Source organism: Pelobates fuscus, chromosome 6 (genome assembly GCF_036172605.1).
Source record: "Pelobates fuscus isolate aPelFus1 chromosome 6, aPelFus1.pri, whole genome shotgun sequence".
NCBI lineage: Eukaryota > Metazoa > Chordata > Amphibia > Anura > Pelobatidae > Pelobates > Pelobates fuscus.
Genome location: NC_086322.1, coordinates 176425044 through 176448109, shown reverse-complemented (window position 1 = coordinate 176448109; position 23066 = coordinate 176425044). Strand labels below are relative to the sequence as shown.

The window sequence follows — 23066 nt, the reverse complement described above, 5'->3', positions numbered from 1 at the left end:
ACTCTTAGAAGGGCTAAGTTGGAGCGGCTAGTATACCAATGGGTTGTAAAGGCTCCAACTTTGACCTCATTGCTCTGCTTTTAGAGCAGTGTTCCTTGTACTGTGGCTTGGGGACTTCACTCAACTCAAGTCCCACTCAACTTCAATTGCTTTCATCTTAGAACAACTACCTTCCACCAAAGATTAATCATAATGAGGGCTTGCAAATAAAGTACTGTTAAATGCCATTATGTGCCATTTGTGTTCTTGATTTTGATTCCCATCCCAGATAGCAGTGTGTTTGGTCCAACCTTTTTGAGCTCTTAAAGGGACACTATAGGCTCCTGATTCAATGCTCTCCTATAGACAAAGCCTGATGTGCGTGCCTGTGTTGCTCGTCGCACATTGCACATTAGGTTTCTCCTTTGCACTAATGTTGCATGAGGCAGAGATGTGTTTAAAGGGTATTTACCCTTTAATTGACGTGGTGGGAGGGGAGGTCTGAGAGCAGCAGAGGGACACTATAGTGTTAGGAATACATCTTTATATTCTTAACACTATAGTGTTCCTTTTAACTGTATTAGTGTATATCACCTTATGCATCTACAATGCTTTCTGTGAAGGATTTCATAGCAAGTGCTAAGATTTATCTCTTTGTGAATATGTTCCTTATTATGCATGCAAAGTGATACAATTAGTTTCTTAGATGTGTCCCCGTTAAATATTTTCTTCTGGTACCATGGAGTATCACTGTTTACAATATCACTTTCTAACACTATGCATTTTGCTGGCTCCAGGAAGCTCACTAGCATATATTATTATTATTGCCATTTATATAGCGCCAACAGATTCCGTAGCGCTTAATACTTTTAAGAGAGACACTTCAGCACCAACACGACATGTATGTATCTTATAGCTTTTGGAATAAGTAACCAACTGGAGTTTCTGTGTACCAAAATGTGTAAATAGCTTGCCATAAGGAGTTATTATTCAGCTATCTGTTTTCATTCGTAGAAAACTGATAATAGAACTGCAAGTCCCATAAACCAATGCACTTAACAGGTCTGAGAATGTGCACAGAAAGCACATTTATAATCTCTGCGAAGAGAGTTACAGGAGCACTCCACTGCCCAAATAACAAATAAATCTTAAAAAATCTGTATTTGTCATATATACCCCAAATGAAAGCTTGCATGCATTTAATTATACATTTTTTTCATTGGGGTATAGCTCAAAACATTTGCAAAACCTACAGTTCTCTTGCCTGTTGCCTTTGCAAGTCCTCCCCTTCTAACCCCTCAGACTTTCTGTTGCTGTCCAATCACAGACTTCCCAATGAAGCTCAATGAGAAGTATTTGCAGGGCAAGTGGATCTGGCCAATTGCTGCCTCTTCAGTTTAGTTCCACTAAGCTAACAAAACCAGGAAATAACTGGACTGGTTGTCTGACAGCCAAGGAGGTGTAACAAGGTTTGTCTGCACTTTTTGCAAAATGAAAAAAAAAGGATATACTCTTTGCACATAAAACTTTTCAGCAAGCTATAGTGCTTTAGGGATCTGGAGTGTTCCTTTAAAACAGCTAGTACCCTATCTGAACTTTAATCATTGTAGTGCTCTGTAAATAGGACCAGCAGTTCAGACTCCATAGACTAGAATGAGAGGCTCCTGATTTGCCATTTTATTTCCCCATATTGACCCCCATAGGCTTATTTTAAAATATATACAGTTGCAAGAAAAAGTATGTGAACCCTTTGGAATGATATGGATTTCTGCACAAATTGGTCATAAAATGTGATCTGATCATCATCTAAGTCACAACAATAGACAATCACAGTCTGCTTAAACTAATAACACACAAAGAATGAAATGTTGCCATGTTTTATTGAACACACCATGTAAACATTCACAGTGCAGGTGGAAAAAGTATGTGAACCCCTAGACTAATGACCTCTCCAAGAGCTAATTGGAGTGAGATGTCAGACAACTGGAGTCCAATCAATGAGATGAGATTGGAGGTGTTGATTACAGCTGCCCTGCCCTATAAAATACACACACAAGTTCTGTGTTTGCTTTTCACAAGAGGCATTGCCTGATGTGAATGATGCCTCGCACAAAAGAGCTCTCAGAAGACCTACGATTAAGAATTGTTGACTTGCATAAAGCTGGAAAGGGTTTTAAAAGTATCTCCAAAAGCCTTGCTGTTCATCAGTCCACGGTAAGACAAATTGTCTATAAATGGAGAAGGTTCAGCACCGCTGCTACTCTCCCTAGGAGTGGCCGTCCTGTAAAGATGACTGCAAGAGCACAGCGCAGACTGCTCAATGAGGTGAAGAAGAATCCTAGAGTGTCAGCTAAAGACTTACAAAAGTCACTGGCAAATGCTAACATCCCTGTTAGCAAATCTACAATATGTAAAACACTAAACAAGAATGGATTTCATGGGAGGATACCACAGAGGAAGCCACTGCTGTCCAAACAAAACATTGCTGCACGTTTACAGTTTGCACAAGAGCACCTGGATGTTCCACAGCAGTACTGGCAAAATATTCTGTGGACAGATGAAACCAAAGTTGAGTTGTTTGGAAGAAACACACAACACTATGTGGGGTGAAAAAGAGGCACAGCACACCAACATCAAAACCTCATCCCAACTGTGAAGTATGGTGGTGGGGGCATCATGGTTTGGGGCTGCTTTGCTGCGTCAGGGCCTGGACGGATTGCTATCATCGAAGGAAAAATTAATTCCCAAGTTTATCAAGACGTTTTGCAAGAGAACTTAAGGCCATCTCTCTACCAGCTGAAGCTCAACAGGCGATGGGTGTTGCAACAGGACAATGACCCAAAGCATAGAAGTAAATCAACAACAGAATGGCTTAAACAGAAGAAAATACGCCTTCTGAAGTGGCCTAGTCAGAGTCCTGACCTCAACCTGATTGAGATGCTGTGGCAAGAAAGCGATTCACACCAGACATCTCAAGAATATTGCTTAACTGAAACACTTCTGTAAAGAGGAATGGTCAAGAATTACTCCAGACCGTTGTGCACGTCTGATCTGCAACTACAGGAAACGTTTGGTTGAAATTATTGCTGCCAAAGGAGGTTTAACCCGTTATTAAATCCAAGGGTTCACATACTTTTTCCACCTGCACTGTGAATGTTTACATGGTGTGTTCAATAAAAACATGGCAACATTTCATTCTTTGTGTGTTATTAGTTTAAGCAGACTGTGATTGTCTATTGTTGTGACTTGGATGATGATCAGATCACATTTTATGACCAATTTGTGCAGAAATCCATATCATTCCAAAGGGTTCACATACTTTTTCTTGCAACTGTATATATTTTTTGACACCTTATTAATGTGGCGACTGACCAAAAAGTGCAGGCCAGCCACCACATGGTTAACCATTGCGCCGATAAGCAAACAGTTCTGATATTTTAAATCCAGGCCCAAAATTTGAGCATCTTGTTCTGAATTTTAACAGCCCGGGTCTAGATTTCAGCAATCCAGCATTCCATTCTGAATGGGCCAATACTGAATGGGGTAAAAGCAGTCAGTGCCCTACTTTGCCATTCGTAATTATTTGCTCTAATTCTCACAAAACGAGTAAAACTTTATATATATTTCCAATCAGTCTGCAAGCATTACTTTGTTGAAGTGCGTATACAGCATTACCTATATTTAGGGTTACCAGATCCACCATGTTTTCAGGGACACACATGTATATATATTTATGGGCAGCATGAAAAGGGTTGCCCTGAAGCATGTAGAATTCAGAAGAAGGTGTGTAAGATACAATAATTAGGCTGTGAAGAATCCTACAGCATATGCATTATACATACTGCAGTGCAACCCTTCATCCGTGAAATCTGAATGTCACTATTTTTCAAAAGTACTGAAATTAAACTTGCGTAATATAACTGTACTATATTAACTCTCCACTAACAAGCAGTCCATAGCAGCACAAAGTAAAGCAAAGCATTTAATGCTATAGTAGACTATCATGGCTATTCACTGAAGTGAGAATTGTCAGAAACATAAAGTAATATCAAAGTGAATTTCAAATTTAAGGCTAAAATAACAGAACTGGAAATTATCAGCTGTGCTTACGGACAATTCGGTCATTTAGTGATGATTCGTAAAATGATTTGTAAAAAAATATATATATATCTTGCAGCTATGCATCTTCCAAATACCATAGCAAATTATAAGTAGGAGAAAAGAGATGGTTTAATAGAATATCTGTCAGTGTTTATTTTACTATCTTGGGATGCAACTTATAGCTAGACTCTTTAAGGGAAGAAACAAAAATATATATTAATTTGAACTATTTCACTGCCAGATAGAAAACATCACATTTGTACTACAATGACATCAGTAGCAAATGTGCTCATTACCTGTTGTTCTCGATAATTCTGTGTTCATTAGAGCTAGAAATACTTTTTTGAATCCAATAATAACAACATATGAAAATGGAACATTTTTCACTTTCCATTATTGATAGCTTCCATATAGCTTCCACATCTAAATTAGTTCGTATCTTGCAGTCTTTTTATAGAACCCAACTCACGCACTCCTAATAAAAAATACATTTCATGATGTTGACTCTTTTTATAACCGAAAGAGATATAAACCTTGGTAGGGAGAAATAACTTCTGTGTATCTTTCATATCTTTGATTTATACAAACCTTTAGAACATTATGTTCTGCGCCATCCTTCATTGGGATTCTCCTGCGGTAACATTCTTGGTGCTTGACAGAACAACTTGGCAATTTTCCTAAGCCTCTCAAGTTACTTGTGAAATAGTTTGAATGTACACATTCTGCATTCAGTGCATACAGCACAGAAAGGACGCAGGGTCAGTCTGGGGCACAAATACCGAGATACATGCTTGTCTATAGAGTATTAAAGAGGACTTTCTGCAAAGAGAATTAACTTCATGCGACATTTCATTAGATGCTGTAAAAGGTCACTAAGATATAACCAGCGTGATGTGATCGTCTGTAATAAATGTTAATTTCTGCTGAACTAATCTTTTTGATCGCTTCATATGTACAGCTTTCCAACAATCAACTGTCAGCTGAAATCTGATGCTGTTAATTTCACAAAGCTTTTGGTATATATTTATTTATAAGTATGTGTGTGTGTTTTTATTCAAAGTTTTCATTTTTTATTTAAAGCTATGTGAAAGTTTTCACAGGTGCAGGTGTTTCAGATGTGTGGTTTAATTGAGTTATACAGAATCCAATGCACACTGAAAACAGTTTAGATTAGGGTCGGCAAACAGTGTAAGGCCCGCCCCCAGCTTTTCTGGCACGCAAATGCCGCTAATAAAATCATGAGTATCCGGTCCCAGGCAGAGCTAGTAGGGGCCTAAGAACACTGCCCTACGCTTTGTGGGGTGTCTCTATTGGCAGAATAGGCAACTGCCTACCCGGCAGTAGGTGCCTACCCTGCCCAAATATATTGTTCTTGAGGGTGGCACGGCTGCAAGGGAGCTGGGATCACACGGTGCTTTTCCTGCACAGCTTCTTCCCGCAGCCTGTTGTGTTCCAGCAGCCAAGATATGATGTCACACTGGCATTGACACCACCACAAGGAGCAGAGGGGAGCTGTGCAGGAAGAGCACAGTGATAACCCAGTAGTAACCACTGGCCACCAGGGAGAGGATCCACTCTAGTTCTCCCAGGCAAAGGCAATGAGGCTAGATGGATCTCTTAAAAATAATTACAAATCTTGTGTGTGTGAATGTGTGTGTGTGGCTGCTTGTGTTTTCAGTAAATAGCTCCCTATTTGAATAATTTTAAATATGGCAATGCCACATAAGGATACCAAATTAGGGAGTTATCAACTAACCTGCCAAAAGAGCAAAACTAAAACAATTGTTTTTCTTAATTTTGATCTTCCACCTGTTTAGTAGATAACTCCCTAATTAGCTAAATAACGATATCAAATAAGGGATATTTATTAAACAGCAAAAGTTTTATAATTAAGAAAATTACTTTTCTTGATTTCAATCTATAAACTGTTGAGTAGATAGCTTACTAAATTCATATGTTACAATCTTCATTTTTTAGCTATATAGTTGAAGGTGGCCCTCCATCCATTTTGCTTACCACTTGGTAAAACCCAAAATAAAACACCCAATGAAGACTTCTATTTCTAATGAATAAGCAACATGGCCATTAAGGAAAAATGGAAATTGTCCTCTGAACTGCTGTAAACAACATGGCCTATATGCCCTTCTAGCTAAGGACACCTTATATTTGTATGTAAACAACTCTATAGTGTTTATACTCCAAGAAAGATGTGCCAACAGCCAGTAAGGCTGGATCTGCTATGAAACAAAGAAGCCAGCTGTTTGAAAGCATTCTTTACTAGAGACACAAACCCGGACTAGAACTGAGCATTTTTTTCTTTTAGATATATTTTTATATACAATTTAATTTTAGTATATGATAATTGCATTTTCCCCACATGGAGTAAGCAACAGGCAGCAGCAAGCAACTAGATTTTTGGGGAGAAGTAGGGGTGTCTGATAATTTGCACCTACAGGTACTTGAGAAGTAAAATCTGGCTCTGAATGCCAGACAATGCAAAGGTAAGAGGCATATAAAATATTCTGCTGCACTATATCATATACAGTGATGGTCAAGTGACTGACAACTTAAGAAAAAATGATCCTGAAATAAATAGAAGGATTATGTGCTTTTGTGCTTGATAAGTTAATAAATATTTGTATTATTTTCAGTTGTGGCTGCCTTTAGCACAAATGGGGGCAATATCTGGGTAGAAGGCACAGGTTGGAGCATGCAGAGAGGTATAAGTGGGACAGATATAAAGGATTGTTGGGGATGGTAGGAACACTGAAGGATGTCATGCCCTGTGTTCATTAAACATATTGTTAACTAATGTCATGTGTGTAGTGATTGAATGCATTAAATGGTTACACAGTAGAGATGGTATGAATGATTACAACATAGTAATGGTTAATTTGGCTGCATTTAACTATCAAGTGAGATACTTATCTAGATTTACAGAAATTATCTGACAGACATCAGAAGCATCTGTTCATAAGTATATTTCCCAGGTTTGGGAAATACTTTAATTACCCTCATTAAATTAGAATTCATGCACACCCTGCCCCCTCCCTTAAGCAGGGCCAGGCTAAGCAAAAAAGTGAATATAACCCCTGAGGAAACATAAAGAATTTTGTAATCAATTTTGAGAGAAAAATCTAATTTGTAGAAGATCTCAGTTTTCTTTACCAATAGCTCTTTTTTTTTTTTTTTTAATAATTCTTTATTTTGTCAATGACAGATAAAATTGAGCTATGCAGTCATATGGCTTGCGCAGAAGCCGCATTGTCAATTAGAAGCGTATATGTTGCCATTAGGAGGTTAATGCGGTGTTCATGACATTCCATTTACATCATTTGTATTAAAGGCTCGTCCGTCATTGGTTTTAACAGTACAGTAAGAACAACAATCGGTAACGTAAAACTTAAATAGTATATCATAACAGTATATTTAAGTTGCCATTGTATTGCAGTGGCTTTGGCGTGTTGAATTTATAGGCCGGGATACCGGTGAGCTCAGCCTAGTGATGGGGAAAAAGAAAAAGAAAAACAGGAAACAAAAAGGAGGGGGGGGGTAGGGAGAGGCGGGACCAATAGCTCTTTTGGGTGAGAAAGACTGGTACTTTGTTAGTACAATGAGTATTTGTCACGAAACCTGTCCCTCCATGTGCGGTCCGATCACAAAAGTGCAGTCTCCTCTGTATTCCGATGCACGTGAGACTTTCCCCACTTCTTCCTAGCTTCCTGGTGCCTTATTCTAACGTAATTTTTTACAAATTTGTTCCCTTTTAAATTTTGCCTTTGTCAGATATATTGTCTGATTCAAAGGGAAACTCCAGTTCCAGGAAAATGATCAGTTTTCCTGGCACTGAAGGGTCCCTCTCCCTCCCACCCCCCAATCCCCAGTTGCTGAAGGGGTGAAAACCCCTTCAGTCACTTACCTCAGGCAGCGACATGTACCACGTCGCTGCTTGCTCCTCCCCCGCCGCTCCACCTTCTTCCTCTGTCGGCCGGTGGGCGAGACTGATCCCGCCCACCGGCCGAGGAGACCTAATGCGCATGCGCGGTAATGCCGAGCATGCGCATTAGCGCACCCCATAGGAAAGCATTGAAAATTAATTTCAATGCTTCCCTATGGGGAATAGAGCGATGCTGGAGGTCCTCACACAGCGTGAGGACGTCCAGCGACGCTCTAGCACAGATAATCTGTGCTAGGGACCAGGAAGTGACCTCTAGTGGCTGTCTAGTAGACAGCCACTAGGGGAGGACTTAACCCTGCAAGGTAATTATTGCAGTTTATAAAAAACTGCAATAATTACACTTGCAGAGTTAAGGGTAGTGGGAGTTGGCACCCAGACCACTCCAATGAGCAGAAGTGGTCTGGGTGCCTGGAGTGTCCCTTTAAGGATCATCTTACCAAAGAGACTTAAATACTTATGAAATAGTACTGTGGTTTATAGGCATTTCTGATAATTTACATTTTGTGGGTTCTGAGAATGGCACTGTCAGAGTCTGGGGACTTTGCAAAGACCACCGATGGTGACATTGCCACTTGTGGTCCGGTGGGTGTGAGGGCAGGGAAAAGTGAGATTTACTAACCTAGACCTGTAGATTACTGGCACCGCCATCTTCTCCTGACCTGTTTTCTTCTGCTCATGCTGACGTGACTGCTGTACTCTTGCACAGACAGCATTGAGGTCCCTGGAGTATCCCACTAGACTGCAGGATACTCCATAGACACAGCTAATATCTCTGCAGTCATTGTGACTGCTGGAAGATTGACACTTCTAGATGGCAGTAGATCCGCTCAGTATCTCAAAGCGTCTGACGTAGGAAATATATTGAGAAAAAGTAGTCCCTCCTTTGTCTCAGCATATCTTTTGACTGGGTAGGAATTTTAGTATAATTACAACACAGTCAGTATGAGTATTTCATGACACTGCTGCTTTAATCTAATTTGGTTTGGGTAACCTAAGACACCCTGGTTATAAATTGTCTTTGTGGTGGCAGCTTTATACTAGAATTGATGTAGGCAGTGTTAAGAAGGATATTTTATCATTAGATTTATATGTGCCTGCGTTTGAGTGGTGTGGCTCATGACAAATGATAAATGATAGGAAAATGCACCTTGAAAAGATAAGCCTTTATACATTTTTATAAGCATGGTTAATTATAAAATCACAGATCCTTGCAACATCCAAACTTTAATCAGATAGGATATTGATGTGGACTCAATCACACATGTAAAGGAGAAAACAGAACTCTCAGGGAATCTAAGAATTCCTCCCTAGAGCAATAATTAAAAGTCTCAAGATGGAAGTTCCGTTCAAGTAGTCTCATGTAGTTATATGACTAAAAGTGTACTTAACGATGTATGAGAAGGCCCAGTGTCACTAAGTTTGTTATGTTACTACTGCTAAGCTAGAATCTTGCCTGAATAATCCTGTCCTGTGGATCATTTTAAGGTTGAGAGCCACAGACCATACACATAGCTATATTTAAAAAGTGCTTCTGTGCACTCATCTCAGTTATAAGTGGCACCTTTAGATGACAATATCAATCAATCACTGTATCTATCATGCACATAATAATTTTTTCCAAGAAATTATTTTTTTTTTTTAAATGCAAATACACTGCCTTGTGATGTTAGAATTAAATAATCATTAATATTAGCTGCAATTCAATTATTGACATGTACATGAACATATGAATTTATCTTTCTCTCTCTCTCTCTCTCTTTATATGGCAGGTACATGAATATATGAATTTATCTCTCTCTATCTCTATAATTTTTTAATGATTATTCAAGGTAACTGTAGGTTTATCATGTTATATACAAATGTTAGATTTGGCGTTTTATTTTTGGACCGATCTGCAATTCGGCTCAGGTGATCGTCCGAAATTTCAATTTCCAAGCCATCACAAGCCATTTCAAGTCAAACATGTGTCTTTTAGCCTTACTGTGACTATGTTGGAGTGTAAGATAGCCTGTGTCAGATTCTAGTGTGAGACTAAGTTCAAAATCCTTGCCTGGAAATTATAGACCTGTGAGCTTAACTTCTGTGACTGGGAAATTATTTGAACGGCTTTTAAGGGATAATATTCAGGAATTCATTGGGAAGAACTGTGTTATTAGCAATAATCAGCATGGTTTTATGAAACATAGGTCATGTCAAACTAACCTAATTGCATTTTACGAAGAAGCAAGTATAAGTATAGATCAGGGTGTTGCAGTGGATGTGATCTACTTGGATTTTGCCAAGGCATTTGATACGGTTCCTCACAATCGTTTAGTCTTCAAACTAAAAGAAATTGGTCTAGATGAATATTCTTGTTCTTGGGTAGAACATTGGCTTAAGGATAGAGTACAGTCATTAATGGTAAATTTTCAAGCTGGAAAAAAGTGGTAAGTGGTGTCCCTCAGGGTTCTGTTTTGGGACCGCTTCTATTTAACATATTTATAAATGATCTTGAAATGGGCATTGAAAGCCATGTATCAGTGTTTGCAGATGACAAAAAACTTTGTAAAGTAATAAAATGTGAGCAGGATATTGCCTTGCTGCAGAGGGATTTGGATAGATTGGGGGACTGGGCACTAAAATGGCAGATGAAAGTTAACGTAGAGAAATGCAAAGATATGCACTTCGGGGTTCAGAATGCACAAGCAATTTACACCCTAAATGGGATAACCACACACGAGAAGGATTTGGGAATTGTTATAGAAAACAAATTAGGCAGCAATATGCAATGTCAATCTGCAGTTGCTAAAGCCAGTAAGGTTTAGTCATGTATAAATAGGCGCATAAACTCTCGAGATGAAAATATAATTTTGCCTCTTTATAAATCGCTGGTAAGACCACACCTTGAATATGCTATGCAATTTTGGGCACCTGTTCTAAAGAAAGATATCATGGCACTAGAAAAAGTGCAGAGACAAGCTACAAAATTGATAAAAGGAATGGAGCATTTTAGTTATGAAGAAAGGTTAAAACATTTAAATCTCTTTAGTTTGGAAAAACAGCGCCTGAGAGGGGATATGATAACATTATACAAATATATTCGGGGCCAGTACAAACCATTATCTGGAAATCTATTCATAAACAGGGCTATACATAGGACACAAGGTCACACATTTAGGCTGGAAGAAAGGAGATTTCATCTAATGCAAAGAAAAGGTTTTTTTTACAGTAAGAGCAATAAGGATATGGAATTTTTTGCCTGAAGAGGTGGTTTTGTCAGAGTCTTTACAGATGTTTAAACTGCAATTGGATAAATACTCGCAAAAACATAACATACAGGGATATAATTTCTAATTAGTGGGGTAATAGCTGCTTTATCCAAGGAAACATCTGACTGCTATTTTGGGGTCAAGAAGGATTTTCCTAGTTTGTTGCAAAATTGGAAGTGCTTCAGACTGGGTTTTTTGCCTTCTTTTGGATCAACAGCAAAAACATATGTGAGGAAGGCTGAACTTGATGGACGCAAGTCTCTTTTCAGTTATGTAACTATATGTAACTTGCTGCTGTATCTATCTAGCTAGCTTGTTTTTGCCAGGGGCACTTGAAACATCTTTTAGTGGGGCATAGGAGTATGCTATGTTGTCATCGATCATGGTTTGAACCTGTTATGGGCAAATGCAAATATTACAAGTTTTAGAATGAAATGTACAATACAATTCGTATTCGTACAAACCTAGATACCATATATAGTTGTTGAAAATATTTTTTTTGTTTACTGGTTGAAGAAAAATAAATCCTTTTTGGGGAGTGTGTTTTTTTTAGTAAAAAAAAAAGTAAATTTTGCCTAGCTACTCCTATATTGGCACTCACATAAAGTTTGAATGGTAGAAGGAAATAGCCTGTTTAATTCATCCTAATGTGTCACCACTGCTATTTATGGTTAGTGTAGGGTCACACTGCTAGTCACTGCCATATACTTGGAATCAATTTACAGTTTGACAGGGTTTTTTAAAGTGTTTGTAAATCTGATTTATGTATTTTTTTAGTATCATCTCCTATCAGTGCCAGAAGTAGCTCATCCAGTTGTATTAGTATTACCACCATCACCTCCCTTCCTATTACTATTATTCAAAAATACAAATAAAATTTGTCATTTGACAACCTCCCAGTAGAGTGAATTGCAAAGGGTAAATTTTATGGCAAAGAGAGTAGGGGAAGAGTGAAGGGTCATGTTACTAGTGCCAGTCTAAACCATCATCTACAAAGACACCACACATCTATAAGACTGTGGGAAGAATCATAAAGAGAATGTACTAGGGCAAGCAACAGGTCGACTAGTGCTGTATCTTATTCTGCTCAACCAACTACCACCACCAGTACCTCCTCCACTAATACCACTGTTACACTGAGAAGGGGGGATGTTGGGCCTAGCGTAACTAGGTGAAAGGGACAGACAGGTTCCCAGTGCACATGATACCAGGAACGTGTCTACCTGCCCACACTTGGACACTTGATTGGATTTTATGAACCGGGACCAGTGGTGGCTGGTGACATTTCAAGTGGGTGGAGCGCCAAACTAGACACAGGAATTTGACTCATTCCCTATTTTTCTTGCAGTCGTCAATAAGAAAATGTCTATATGTCACCACTACCTCCACAATATCTGAACAATCCCATATATAGGGAATAAAGCCTATAGACATAATCTCTAGCATTTTCCCACTAGTAGAGGAAGTGTACAATGTATTTCCTGGATCTCTTATTCATCCTCTGAATCAACAAGTAAGTAACAGGCTGCAGCAAACATCTGAATTTTGGGGGGAGGGGAGGGGAAGGGGTAGGGTGTACGAGTGTCTGAGAATTTTGCACCTACAGGTACTTGAGAAGTAAATCAGTCCCTGAATGACAAGCAATATAAAGGCAAGATGAATATAAACTATTCTTCTAAACATTTAAAGACATGACACAATATTTGAACGACAGCAAGGCCACTTTGGGACAGATCATCCCTATGTTCACCCACCTCATAAACAAGAAAGATGCCTTCCTGAAAATAGGTCATTTGTTTCTGGCGGCACACTCCATGCCGATGTAGCAATAGTGGTAAGGATCCTAAAAGATGTACTCAATGTTTGTCTGAGTGAATGATTTGCTAACTACCCCCAAACTGATGCTAGCTCTCCTGTGTGATCCTACGATAAAAGGGAAAGAGGCACTCTGATCCAACAGCCTTCAGCTTGGCCGCAAAAGAGAAGCATGCTGTTTGAGGAAGATGTGTGCAGTGAACCTGCCATTTTGTCATTGTCTACTACTCCCAGCAGCAGCACCGGCAGGATGACCCAAAGAGAGAAGCGCAGAGCAGCTACATTTTGGGGTAATGTTGTTGGTGATTTAGGGGATAAAGTAAATTAGCAGGCTGAATCAGCAATCAGTAAAGAGTATAGTGCCTCTGAAATGGTCAATGCTTTGTCTGAATGTGCTTTGCTTCTTACTGATGACCTTGTGAGCTACTGGAATGAGAAAATGAGTGTGTGGCCTGCTCTGTGTCAGGTATCAAAAATTATCAAAATATTACAAAATTGTTCTTACTATTAAATAATTGTAAAAGTTTATCCAAAAATATTACATTTTTGAAAAACGTATCCAACAATAGTAAATCAAGGCCTATATGTCACATGCCTACATGCATAATTTCTAACGATTTCAATACATAAAATATATAACGGAGGAAAGAGTTAAGTGCTGTAAATGTCCTACAGTTATGTTATTCTCTTAAAATTCATTTGGGGCACCATGGGGCTGCACGCCCTGTTATTATGGGACCTATTAAGTGAAAAAACTGTTTCATGTGTAGTTAATCTGACTTTGCCTCCTCTAATTAGTCCATCTTTTCCTCATTAAATCAGATTCAGTAAATTGTGATTACCCCAGCCAGTTTCGGGTCAATGGAGCAGGTTTATTAATTTGATGATAGTCTGTCTTTACCTTATTAGAATGGATTTATTAACTTGTGTCTAGTCTGGTCTAGCTTGCTATGATTAATATGGTTTTGATATAGTAAAGCAGTTTGATTACCCTATATGTAACCAAACTTTGACTAATGGAAAAGATAGATTAACATCTGGATAATTTGGTAACCACAAGAAGAAAAGCAGGCCTAACCATTAGTTAATACGATATGCTTAGTTGAGGCTAAGCTGGACTAACCACATGAGAGAAACAGTTAACTAAATTTGTTGTAGATTCTGTGGTGGTTTGAACACGGTCCTCTTAGCCTACTGTTTCTGCTTGTTTGTTAGGGTTATTTGTTGGTTTTATTTATGTGTTGGTTTTTATCACAATTAAAAAATTGTAAAGAATTTGATAATGCCTGCAATGCCATATTATGCCATTTTGTATTTCCCAATGAGTATATTGCATATATGTCTATCAAGCACGTGGTTTCAGCTATAAATAAAAAAAAAATGTTAAAAACCAACCAAACAAGTTTTACTTTATTCCGTGTACGTCTATGGAAAGTCAATTCAGGGATAATGGTAGGACATATTCTATTAAAAACTTCTCCAAATTAACAAAGTTGTTACGTTCACTTCAACGCTTTTTCGATTATCTCAAATGTGTTTTGTTTTTTTTTTGTTCGTCTGAGGCTATGACTCCTTTGAGAATAACAGTGCCAAAAAGACATTAAGTTCCACAAATTAACCAACAATAATATAGTACAATCCGCTACAAAAATAATCGAGGAAAAACAGACAAAGAAGCAACATGAAATATTCCCTGAACTAGCAAAAACTGGAATGTGATGCTTACTTTATTACCAAATAATTTCAGTTTCATAAAGATCTTTATTAGTATCACCTTTATTATGCCATTGTAATTGTTGCTTAACAAGCACAATATTTATTGTGTTGAAAGAACATCTCCAGTCTAGTAAAGCACTAACTACACTGCTGAGGTATTTGAAGGGGGAACAGCGAATTCATTTTATTACTGCAGTTCTTTGAGGTATGTATTTATTGGCATCGAGGGATGGATAAAGCAAAAATAAAAGACAGATAGTGCAAATCGACAACTACTGACCATTGAGATCCAGCAGATATAAAATCAATCTTTGGAATTGACCAAACATAACAGTGCCTCACTGTAGACTTTATTAGTATTTTAATGAGAATTTAATTATTCATTAAGTGAGATAGGACATGTAGCAAATTAAGGTGTTTTTGTAAGTGCCGAGTCAGGGGATAGGTTTAAAATGTAGTACCATTACTTTTATCCTATCAATATTTCATGTTTTCCTAAGGAATAGATTTTTGCATATGTTAGCTTTTGATCAGTGTTTCATTAACCTAAAGGCTTACACTTTGAAATAGGGATCTGTGCTGTAATTATAAAAAATATATGTAGAAGCTAGCTGTGTAGCAGCCGAGAAAGTTCTGTTCACTATGCATCTGAAATTTGTATGTGCTGGCAATTATGCAGTGAAAGTCAATGTCCGCCCTGGTGATCATCCATAGCATCCATAGCAGATTTTAAAATGTATTTTAATAATTTTACATAAATATTTTCTATAAATTGTGTTTTGTGTCAAAGTCCAGCTGGAAATATTTTCTAATTTGTGCCTATAGTTACACTCAAACAGTCATAACAGAATGAACAAAACGTGTTCATTATAAAATTAAAAAGAGTACTGCTTGAGCAGTGTCGATACCATAATTCATAACAGTCCAGCAGAAATTCCAGCGGATTTCATTTGAAAGCCCTACAATTGACCCTGTAACTTTTCAAAGCCCTGGATAATTTAAAAAATGTATTCAATGTGATAACTTATTTTTGCTAAATCATACAGTTATTGTAAATGCTGAAAAATAGATATTCAATTGCATGTATTTCATACTGTAGATATCTACAATGTATGTGCAAACTGCAACTCTCAATTTACGGAAAAACGTAATAAAATATATGCTTGAAGAAACCTGTACATGGGGAGGGGGATTCTGTTGTAGTCGTAAGACATTGCTAAACACTAATATGAGTGATTTAGAGCAGGTAAATGTATAATGCTGAAGATATCATCATTAAAAGTACAGTTTCCATGTGAAAAATGCACACACAAAAAAAAACATGAATACTACCTTGGCCAGGGTTTGTGACTAAGTGACTACTAGAAAAGAATACCATGGGTAGTCTACTTTTGCAAATGGTATACCATATTGGGGGTAATACTCACTCCTGGGCTGCCATGCAGTCTCAAAGGCAGCATAGGCCCAGCAAACCAATCTGGCAAACTGAAATGGGCAAGCCCTATATCTGACCCTGCAACTTTGCAACGCTATAAAACCTGCACAAGTGAAACACTATAGTGCTTGTGGGACAACACAGCATACAAATGTGTGTATTTTATTCCAATAAAAGTTAATATTATTATGACATTCACAGTTAAAATGCCATGAAGAAACTAAAATAAGTTTCATATACAAATATTTCAATGTAAAATTAAAGCCCTATTTCTCCTGAACACAATTATATATAAGAAGCAGGGCCGGACTGGGGATACAAAGCAGCCCTGAAAAAAAAATCTATGCCAGCCCCATAAGTCATTGCACATATTGTTGCATGTAATATGTAAGGCTATGTCTTGCCACCCCAGATGATTGAGTAATATATATCTCAAATATATATATTGCTTATTCTAATATAAAATATTGGTCCTTTCAGAGTAAAACGTGATGATACAGTAAGCATACTCACATGCAGACACAGACAATCTCACTGACACACACAAGCTCATTGATACACAGCCTCAGAGACAAACAATCTCACTGATATACATAAGCTTATTGACATAAAAACACAAGCTCATTCACTAGCAGGCACACACACACATGCAAGCAAGCTTACTCACTAGCAGGCGCACACACACACACAGCTTAATGTAGTTGTTCTGGCGTCTATAGCCTGTCCCTGCAGGCTTTTCAATGTAAACACTGACTTTTTTTCCCTAGTGACACCTCTAGTGACAGTCACTCAGACGGTCACTAGAAGTTCTTCCTGTGTCAGTGCTGCACAGTGCTCCACACTCTGTAGGTGCTGAAAGTTCCCCATAGAGATACATTGATTCAATGCATCTCTATGAGGAGATGCTGATTGCTGTAGCGTTTTGCAGTCAATCCTATGGCAGAGCATTGGATTGGCTGATATCATCAAGCTTGATGATCTCAACCACAGAGGCAGGGCCAGTCGAGGGGAGACCAGCATGGCGTGGGGAAAAAAAAGGTGTGTAAAAACACTATATTTAAACACACCCATACACCATGACAGACACAGACCCACACATATACCATGACAGACAGACACATACACACACACACACACACACCCCATGTCACACACACATACCATGACAGACACACACACTCCATGACAGACACACACACACCTTGACAGACACACATATACCACGACAGACACACACACACACACACACACCTTGACAGACACAGACAGACCATGACACAGACACACACACCATGACACAGGCAGACACACACATCATGACACAGAAACACACACCATGACACAGACACACACACACACCATGACAGACAGACACACACACACACCATGACAGACACACACACATACACTGGCAGAATGACACATATTACCTTTGGGCGACCGGCCAGGGGGTCATGCAGGGCAGACAACTGGGTGTGCTGGTAGTTGCAGAGGGACCTGTGATGGCAGCTGCAGGGGAAGCTGTGATGGCGGCCGCAGGGGAAGCTGTGATGGCGGCCGCAGGGGGAGTCTCTGCTCCCCAGCGCGCAGCTTAATGAGACCGGGGCCGGAATATGACGTCATATTCCGCCCCCAATCTCATTAAGTAGTGCACGAGGGCGGGGGAGCAGAGACAGCACAGTTCCCCCTGCAGCCGCGAGCACACCCAGCTGTCTCCCCAGGTGCTGACGGCCCACCGGAAAATTTCCCAGTATCCCGGTGGGCCAGTCCGGCCCTGATAAGAATTGTGGTTACACTTAATATGACAGAGGTAAATTATGGCTGAATAGACATATAGCTCAAATTCTAGGTTTTGTTTTGGTTCAGAACTTGTACAATGTCCTCCATCCTTAAAGGGACACTAAAGTCACCAAAAGAACTTTAGCTTAACAAAGCCGTTTTGGTGCATATGACAGAGAATTGAGCATGATCTATACACCAAAACTGTTTCATTAAGCTAAAGTTGTTATGGTGACTATGGTGTCCCTTTAAGGGGTTGAAAGCCACAGTTTATAGTTTAATAAAATAACAAACGCTTGTTTTAATGTAGTTAACTAAACAGATACATACTTTACTGCAAAATAGTGACTAATAATTTAACTGACCTTGTGCAATGCAGGAGCCATCACAGGTAACAAAAAGCCATTGTAAATATAGTCTACAAGCTGGACACGTATAAGAGGATGAGCCACCTAAAATTAAACGGAACACAGTGTAAAACAATAAGAATTCATAGCATAACAATTTTCAATTGTATTGTATAACTAATTTAGACTATATTGTCTCCACTTGACTCCTATTATAACAAGGTTGTGTGACCTCCCTCTGCCGTCAACATTATGAGGTCAGATATCAGGGTTGTCAATCACGGAGAGCAATGCTTCTGAAAAAAGCGACGATTCCTTCAACCGCTTCTTAAAAACATCTTGTCTATTAAAGAAAACATTATTTCCTGATTTGATGCTGCGAAAATAAGCACTGGTGAAAATGTTGTATTTTTTCTAGACTTCTATACTGCCGTTGATACGGTTTGTCACTAATGCCTTCTGCCTTCTCAGCCTAGATATATCGTTTTTATAGTTTTGTGATGTAGATAAAAGAGGGGTTGAGTGGGTCAAGAGTACAATTTAAGTCCCCATAAAGTATAAAGTCACCTAATTTCAACTCCATAATTTTAAGAATAACCTTAGAAGTATTTACTATATACACCATATACTTATTCATGCTTAAAATGTAGCTTTGGGCTGTCAAGTGTTGGAGCATGCACTCCATGTGACTGCTCACTCACATAAATGTATAACTTGTTTTAATTGAAATTGTTCTTTTATAGCTTTTAGTTTGTTTTCCCTTATCTGTGTTTGTGTGATTAACTTATTTTTCATTATGGATCCTATTAAAGAGACATTAAGCTTTTTTTTTTTTTTTTAAGAATATTCTATGTCAGTGAATAAAAATCAAAAAAATAAAAAAAGGAATGGCTATGTATCATGTATTGCATGTATGGGTGCTACTTCACACTGAAGCTTACATGCTGCACAGTTTCCCAACCCGCAGTGAATGTCAGGTTTCTATGCATAATAAATACCCTAAGTAGATCTCCTGCATTGAATTCATACCATAGGTGGGGATTATACCACCTACACTGATAAAGAGAGCAGTATATCCTGCTCACCTTCATGTGAGTACTATACTTTTGAAATACCATACTATTCATTTTTATATACAGTGAGCACTATTTGGTTTTATCTTTCTTTCCCCATACCGAGGACCTCTAACACCTACCATCACCTATATCCTACCAGTGAGGGATCAACGCCACTGAATGCTGTTCCCTCCTGAGCTGGCACTAGCTCCTAAGTAGGCGAGTAGGAGGAATATCACCATCATCATACTACATCTATTTGATTCTGTTTACAGTGTTACACTATTGAACTTTTTTTCTTTTACATGCTTTCACGTCATCCTGGCATTTGACTACCTCAACACCTACAAGACCCACTGAACTCTTTCTTCAACAAACTTGGACTGTTTTCATCCATATGCCACTTACCTTTTATGTGGACTCTGTTTTTATTTAAGAATTTTATGTGAGTACACTCTGATTTTACCGATTTTATTATATTACTATTTCCCTGTGGCGCGACCTACATTTTCTGTTTGTATATCTGTATTCTCTTTGATGGTCTGTGGGGGAACATCATACCCTTTGGTTGCGGCCCACCCTCGAGTTTTAGCTGCCTATTGGTCACTTAGCGCTGATCCAACATCTGTTCTAGATAATGGAGGCACTACTAACCTGTATGACTGCATTGCAGAACTCCAGTGAATTAAGGAATTGTATTAAGGCAGGAATCTGGACCCAGTCTGCTTTAATGAGAGAATTCCATTCTTCTCCTTTAGGCTCCAGCTTTGTGGGCAAGGTGGAATACAGGCCACTGAGCCCCGTAGCCAGCACCTAAAAATAGTACAATAAGAAAGAGATTATCTTTAAATGTAATGCTATCTTTAATGTTGTAGTAAACACATTTTCCAAAATAATTTTATTTTGTATTAGATTATATATTGAAGTAAACATTTGCAACTGTTCCCTCAGTATAGTAGTATAGTAGTAGTAGCCCAGTATAGGCTAGCTTTAGGTTTGCATTGTAAAGACACCCCATTCAATAACACCGTTCTATGATGGTAAAGCACTGTGAAAAATATTGGTACTGTATAAATGCTTATAATAAATAAATAGATAATATTTAGGTTTTCAATCTTATCTGTTTACTGAATTCTTTTAACCAATCCTGTATTCCCGTGGCTTTGAATAAATCAATTACCGTTTCACCAGGTAAATCGACATAATATTTAATTTCTCTAACTTCCTCCGCTTTGTGTAAGTGGAGTCTAACCTAAACATTCCTTTTTATTGGTGGTATTTGTTATCCAGTTTTTGAACGATTATTATGCATTCATTTCTCAGTCAGTCTCTGGTTTATCACTACTTTTCACATGCAAATGTGTGAACATTCACAAATATAAAAAGATAAACATGCTAACAAATCTCTCATAGAAATAATCATTGTTGGCATCAAGGCATGTACAATGGATTCACAAGGCATGTACAATGGATTCATTCGAATAAAATTAAAGAATCATGTACACTAGTATTTGGAAGCCATTGCCATCAGTTCTTCCAGGTGAATGAGATCTTGAATAAATGCAAGGAAGCAATGGTAACGACTACTTGCACATTATGGTAGAAGGCTGTCCAGAGGTTTATGGGAAACATGCATGCAATGTTTGATAGGCACCTCACCTCTTCCCGGCAAAAGTGTACAACAAACTGGGCTAAGACAATCTTCATGGATTTTATTAATTTCTTTTGGAACAACCATTCATCTTCCTTGTTGCAAAAAACATAATTTATTTCACCTCACATTAAGCCTTTGTTTTGTTTCTTGGTCTCTATTAAAGTGAAACTTCAATTAATTTTTAACCCCTTCAGGACCGGCCTGTTTTTGCGATGTTTGTACGTTAAGGACCAGAGCAGTTTTAACACTTTTGTGGTGTTTGTGTTTAGCTGTAATTTTCCGCTCTCTCATTTACGGTACCCATACAAGTTATATATTGTTTTTTTCAGGACAAAAGGGGCTTTCTTTACATACCATTATTTGTATTATGTCCAATATTGTATTTAAAAAAAATAATAAAATATGGTGAAAAATTTAAAAAAAAAACATGTTTTTGGACTTTTACTTGAAAAATCTTTTACTTATCTACAAAAGCTAATGAAAAAAACAGCTAAATAGATTCAAAATTTTGTCCCGAGTTTAAAAACACCCAGTGTTTACATGCTTTATTGCTTTTTTTTGCAAGTTATAGGCCTATAAATACAAGTAGGAAATTGCTGTTTCAATATATATATATTTTAAATGTATCAATAGTGACCTTGTAACACCGTTATCTGTCATAAATCCCCGAAACACACCTAACATGTACATATTTTTTTTAAAGTAGACAACCCAGGGTATTCAAAATTGGGTATGTCCAGTTTTTTTTAGTAGCCACTTAGTCACAAACACTGGCCAAAGTTAGCATTTATATTTGTTTGTGTGTTAAAAATGCAAGAAACGCTAACTTTGGCCGGTGTTTGTGACTAAGTGGCTACTAAAAAAGGCTGAACATACCCCATTTGCAATACCTTGGGTTGTCTTCTTTTGCAAATGGTATGCCATCATGGGGCTAATTCTCATTCCTTGGCTACCATACGCTCTCAAAGGCAACCTAACCAATCCGACAAATTTCAATAAAAAAAAAAAGTAAAATCAAGCCTTATATTTGACCCTGTAACTTTCACAAACACTATAAAACCTCTACATGTGGGGTACTGTTATACTCAGGAGACTTCGCTGAACACAAATATTAGTGTATCAGAACAGTAAAATGTATCACAGCAATAATATCCTCAGTGAAAGTGCTGTTTGTGTGTGAAAAATGCAAAAAAATTCACTTTCACTGACAATATCATCGCTGTGATATGTTTTACTGTTTTGAAACACTAATATTTGTGTTCAGCGAAGTCTCCCGAGTAAAACAGTACCCCCATGTACAGGTTTTAGGGTGTCATAGAAAGTTACAGGGTTAAACACAGTGCTAGCAAATTAAATTATCTGGACTTTCGGCCTGGGTTGGCAGGCAGGTCCCTCAAATTGCAATCATTAAAATTACTTAATTAGGTAAAAATATTACATAAATACACATGTAGAATTTTAATATATATATACATATTTATATATTTGACGTCTACGTGTATATTTATGAAATTATTTATGTAATTATGTATATGGACATATGTATATTTCGTATTGTTTTTATTTATTTATTTATACATAGATATATATATCATTACATTCTAAGTATATTTTGATATAAATATATATATATATATATATATCAAAATACTGTTAGAATAAAATTGCATATATAAATATTTTTTTATAATTATTAAAAATTATTTTTATTTTTTGTTATTTATTTTTATTAACATATTATTTGTATTTTATAATAATATATATATACCATATATATAGCAATTATATATATATTGTATATATTCGTGTGTAATTTAAATATAAGTGTATTTTTATATTAATATACGTATATATAAATATAAAAATACACTTAATATGACATTATATATATATCATACATATACATATATTATATATAGATATAATACATGTATATATATCATATATATATACACATATTATTTATTTATTTTTACACT

General features: G+C 37.5%; 1 protein-coding gene across 2 annotated transcripts in view; it reads right to left on the bottom strand.

Annotated features, from left to right (window-relative positions):
• The window catches only part of FHIP1A (FHF complex subunit HOOK interacting protein 1A), a 179375-nt gene that overhangs the window by 51424 nt on the left and 104885 nt on the right, over positions 1–23066 (bottom strand). For both annotated transcript variants that reach the window (XM_063458510.1, XM_063458511.1), the window contains exons 4-5: positions 20088–20246; positions 18397–18483 (exon numbers count right to left, since the gene is read on the bottom strand). In XM_063458510.1, coding sequence (XP_063314580.1) covers positions 18397–18483; positions 20088–20246 — 246 coding nt within the window. The remainder of the gene's footprint in view (positions 1–18396; positions 18484–20087; positions 20247–23066) is intronic.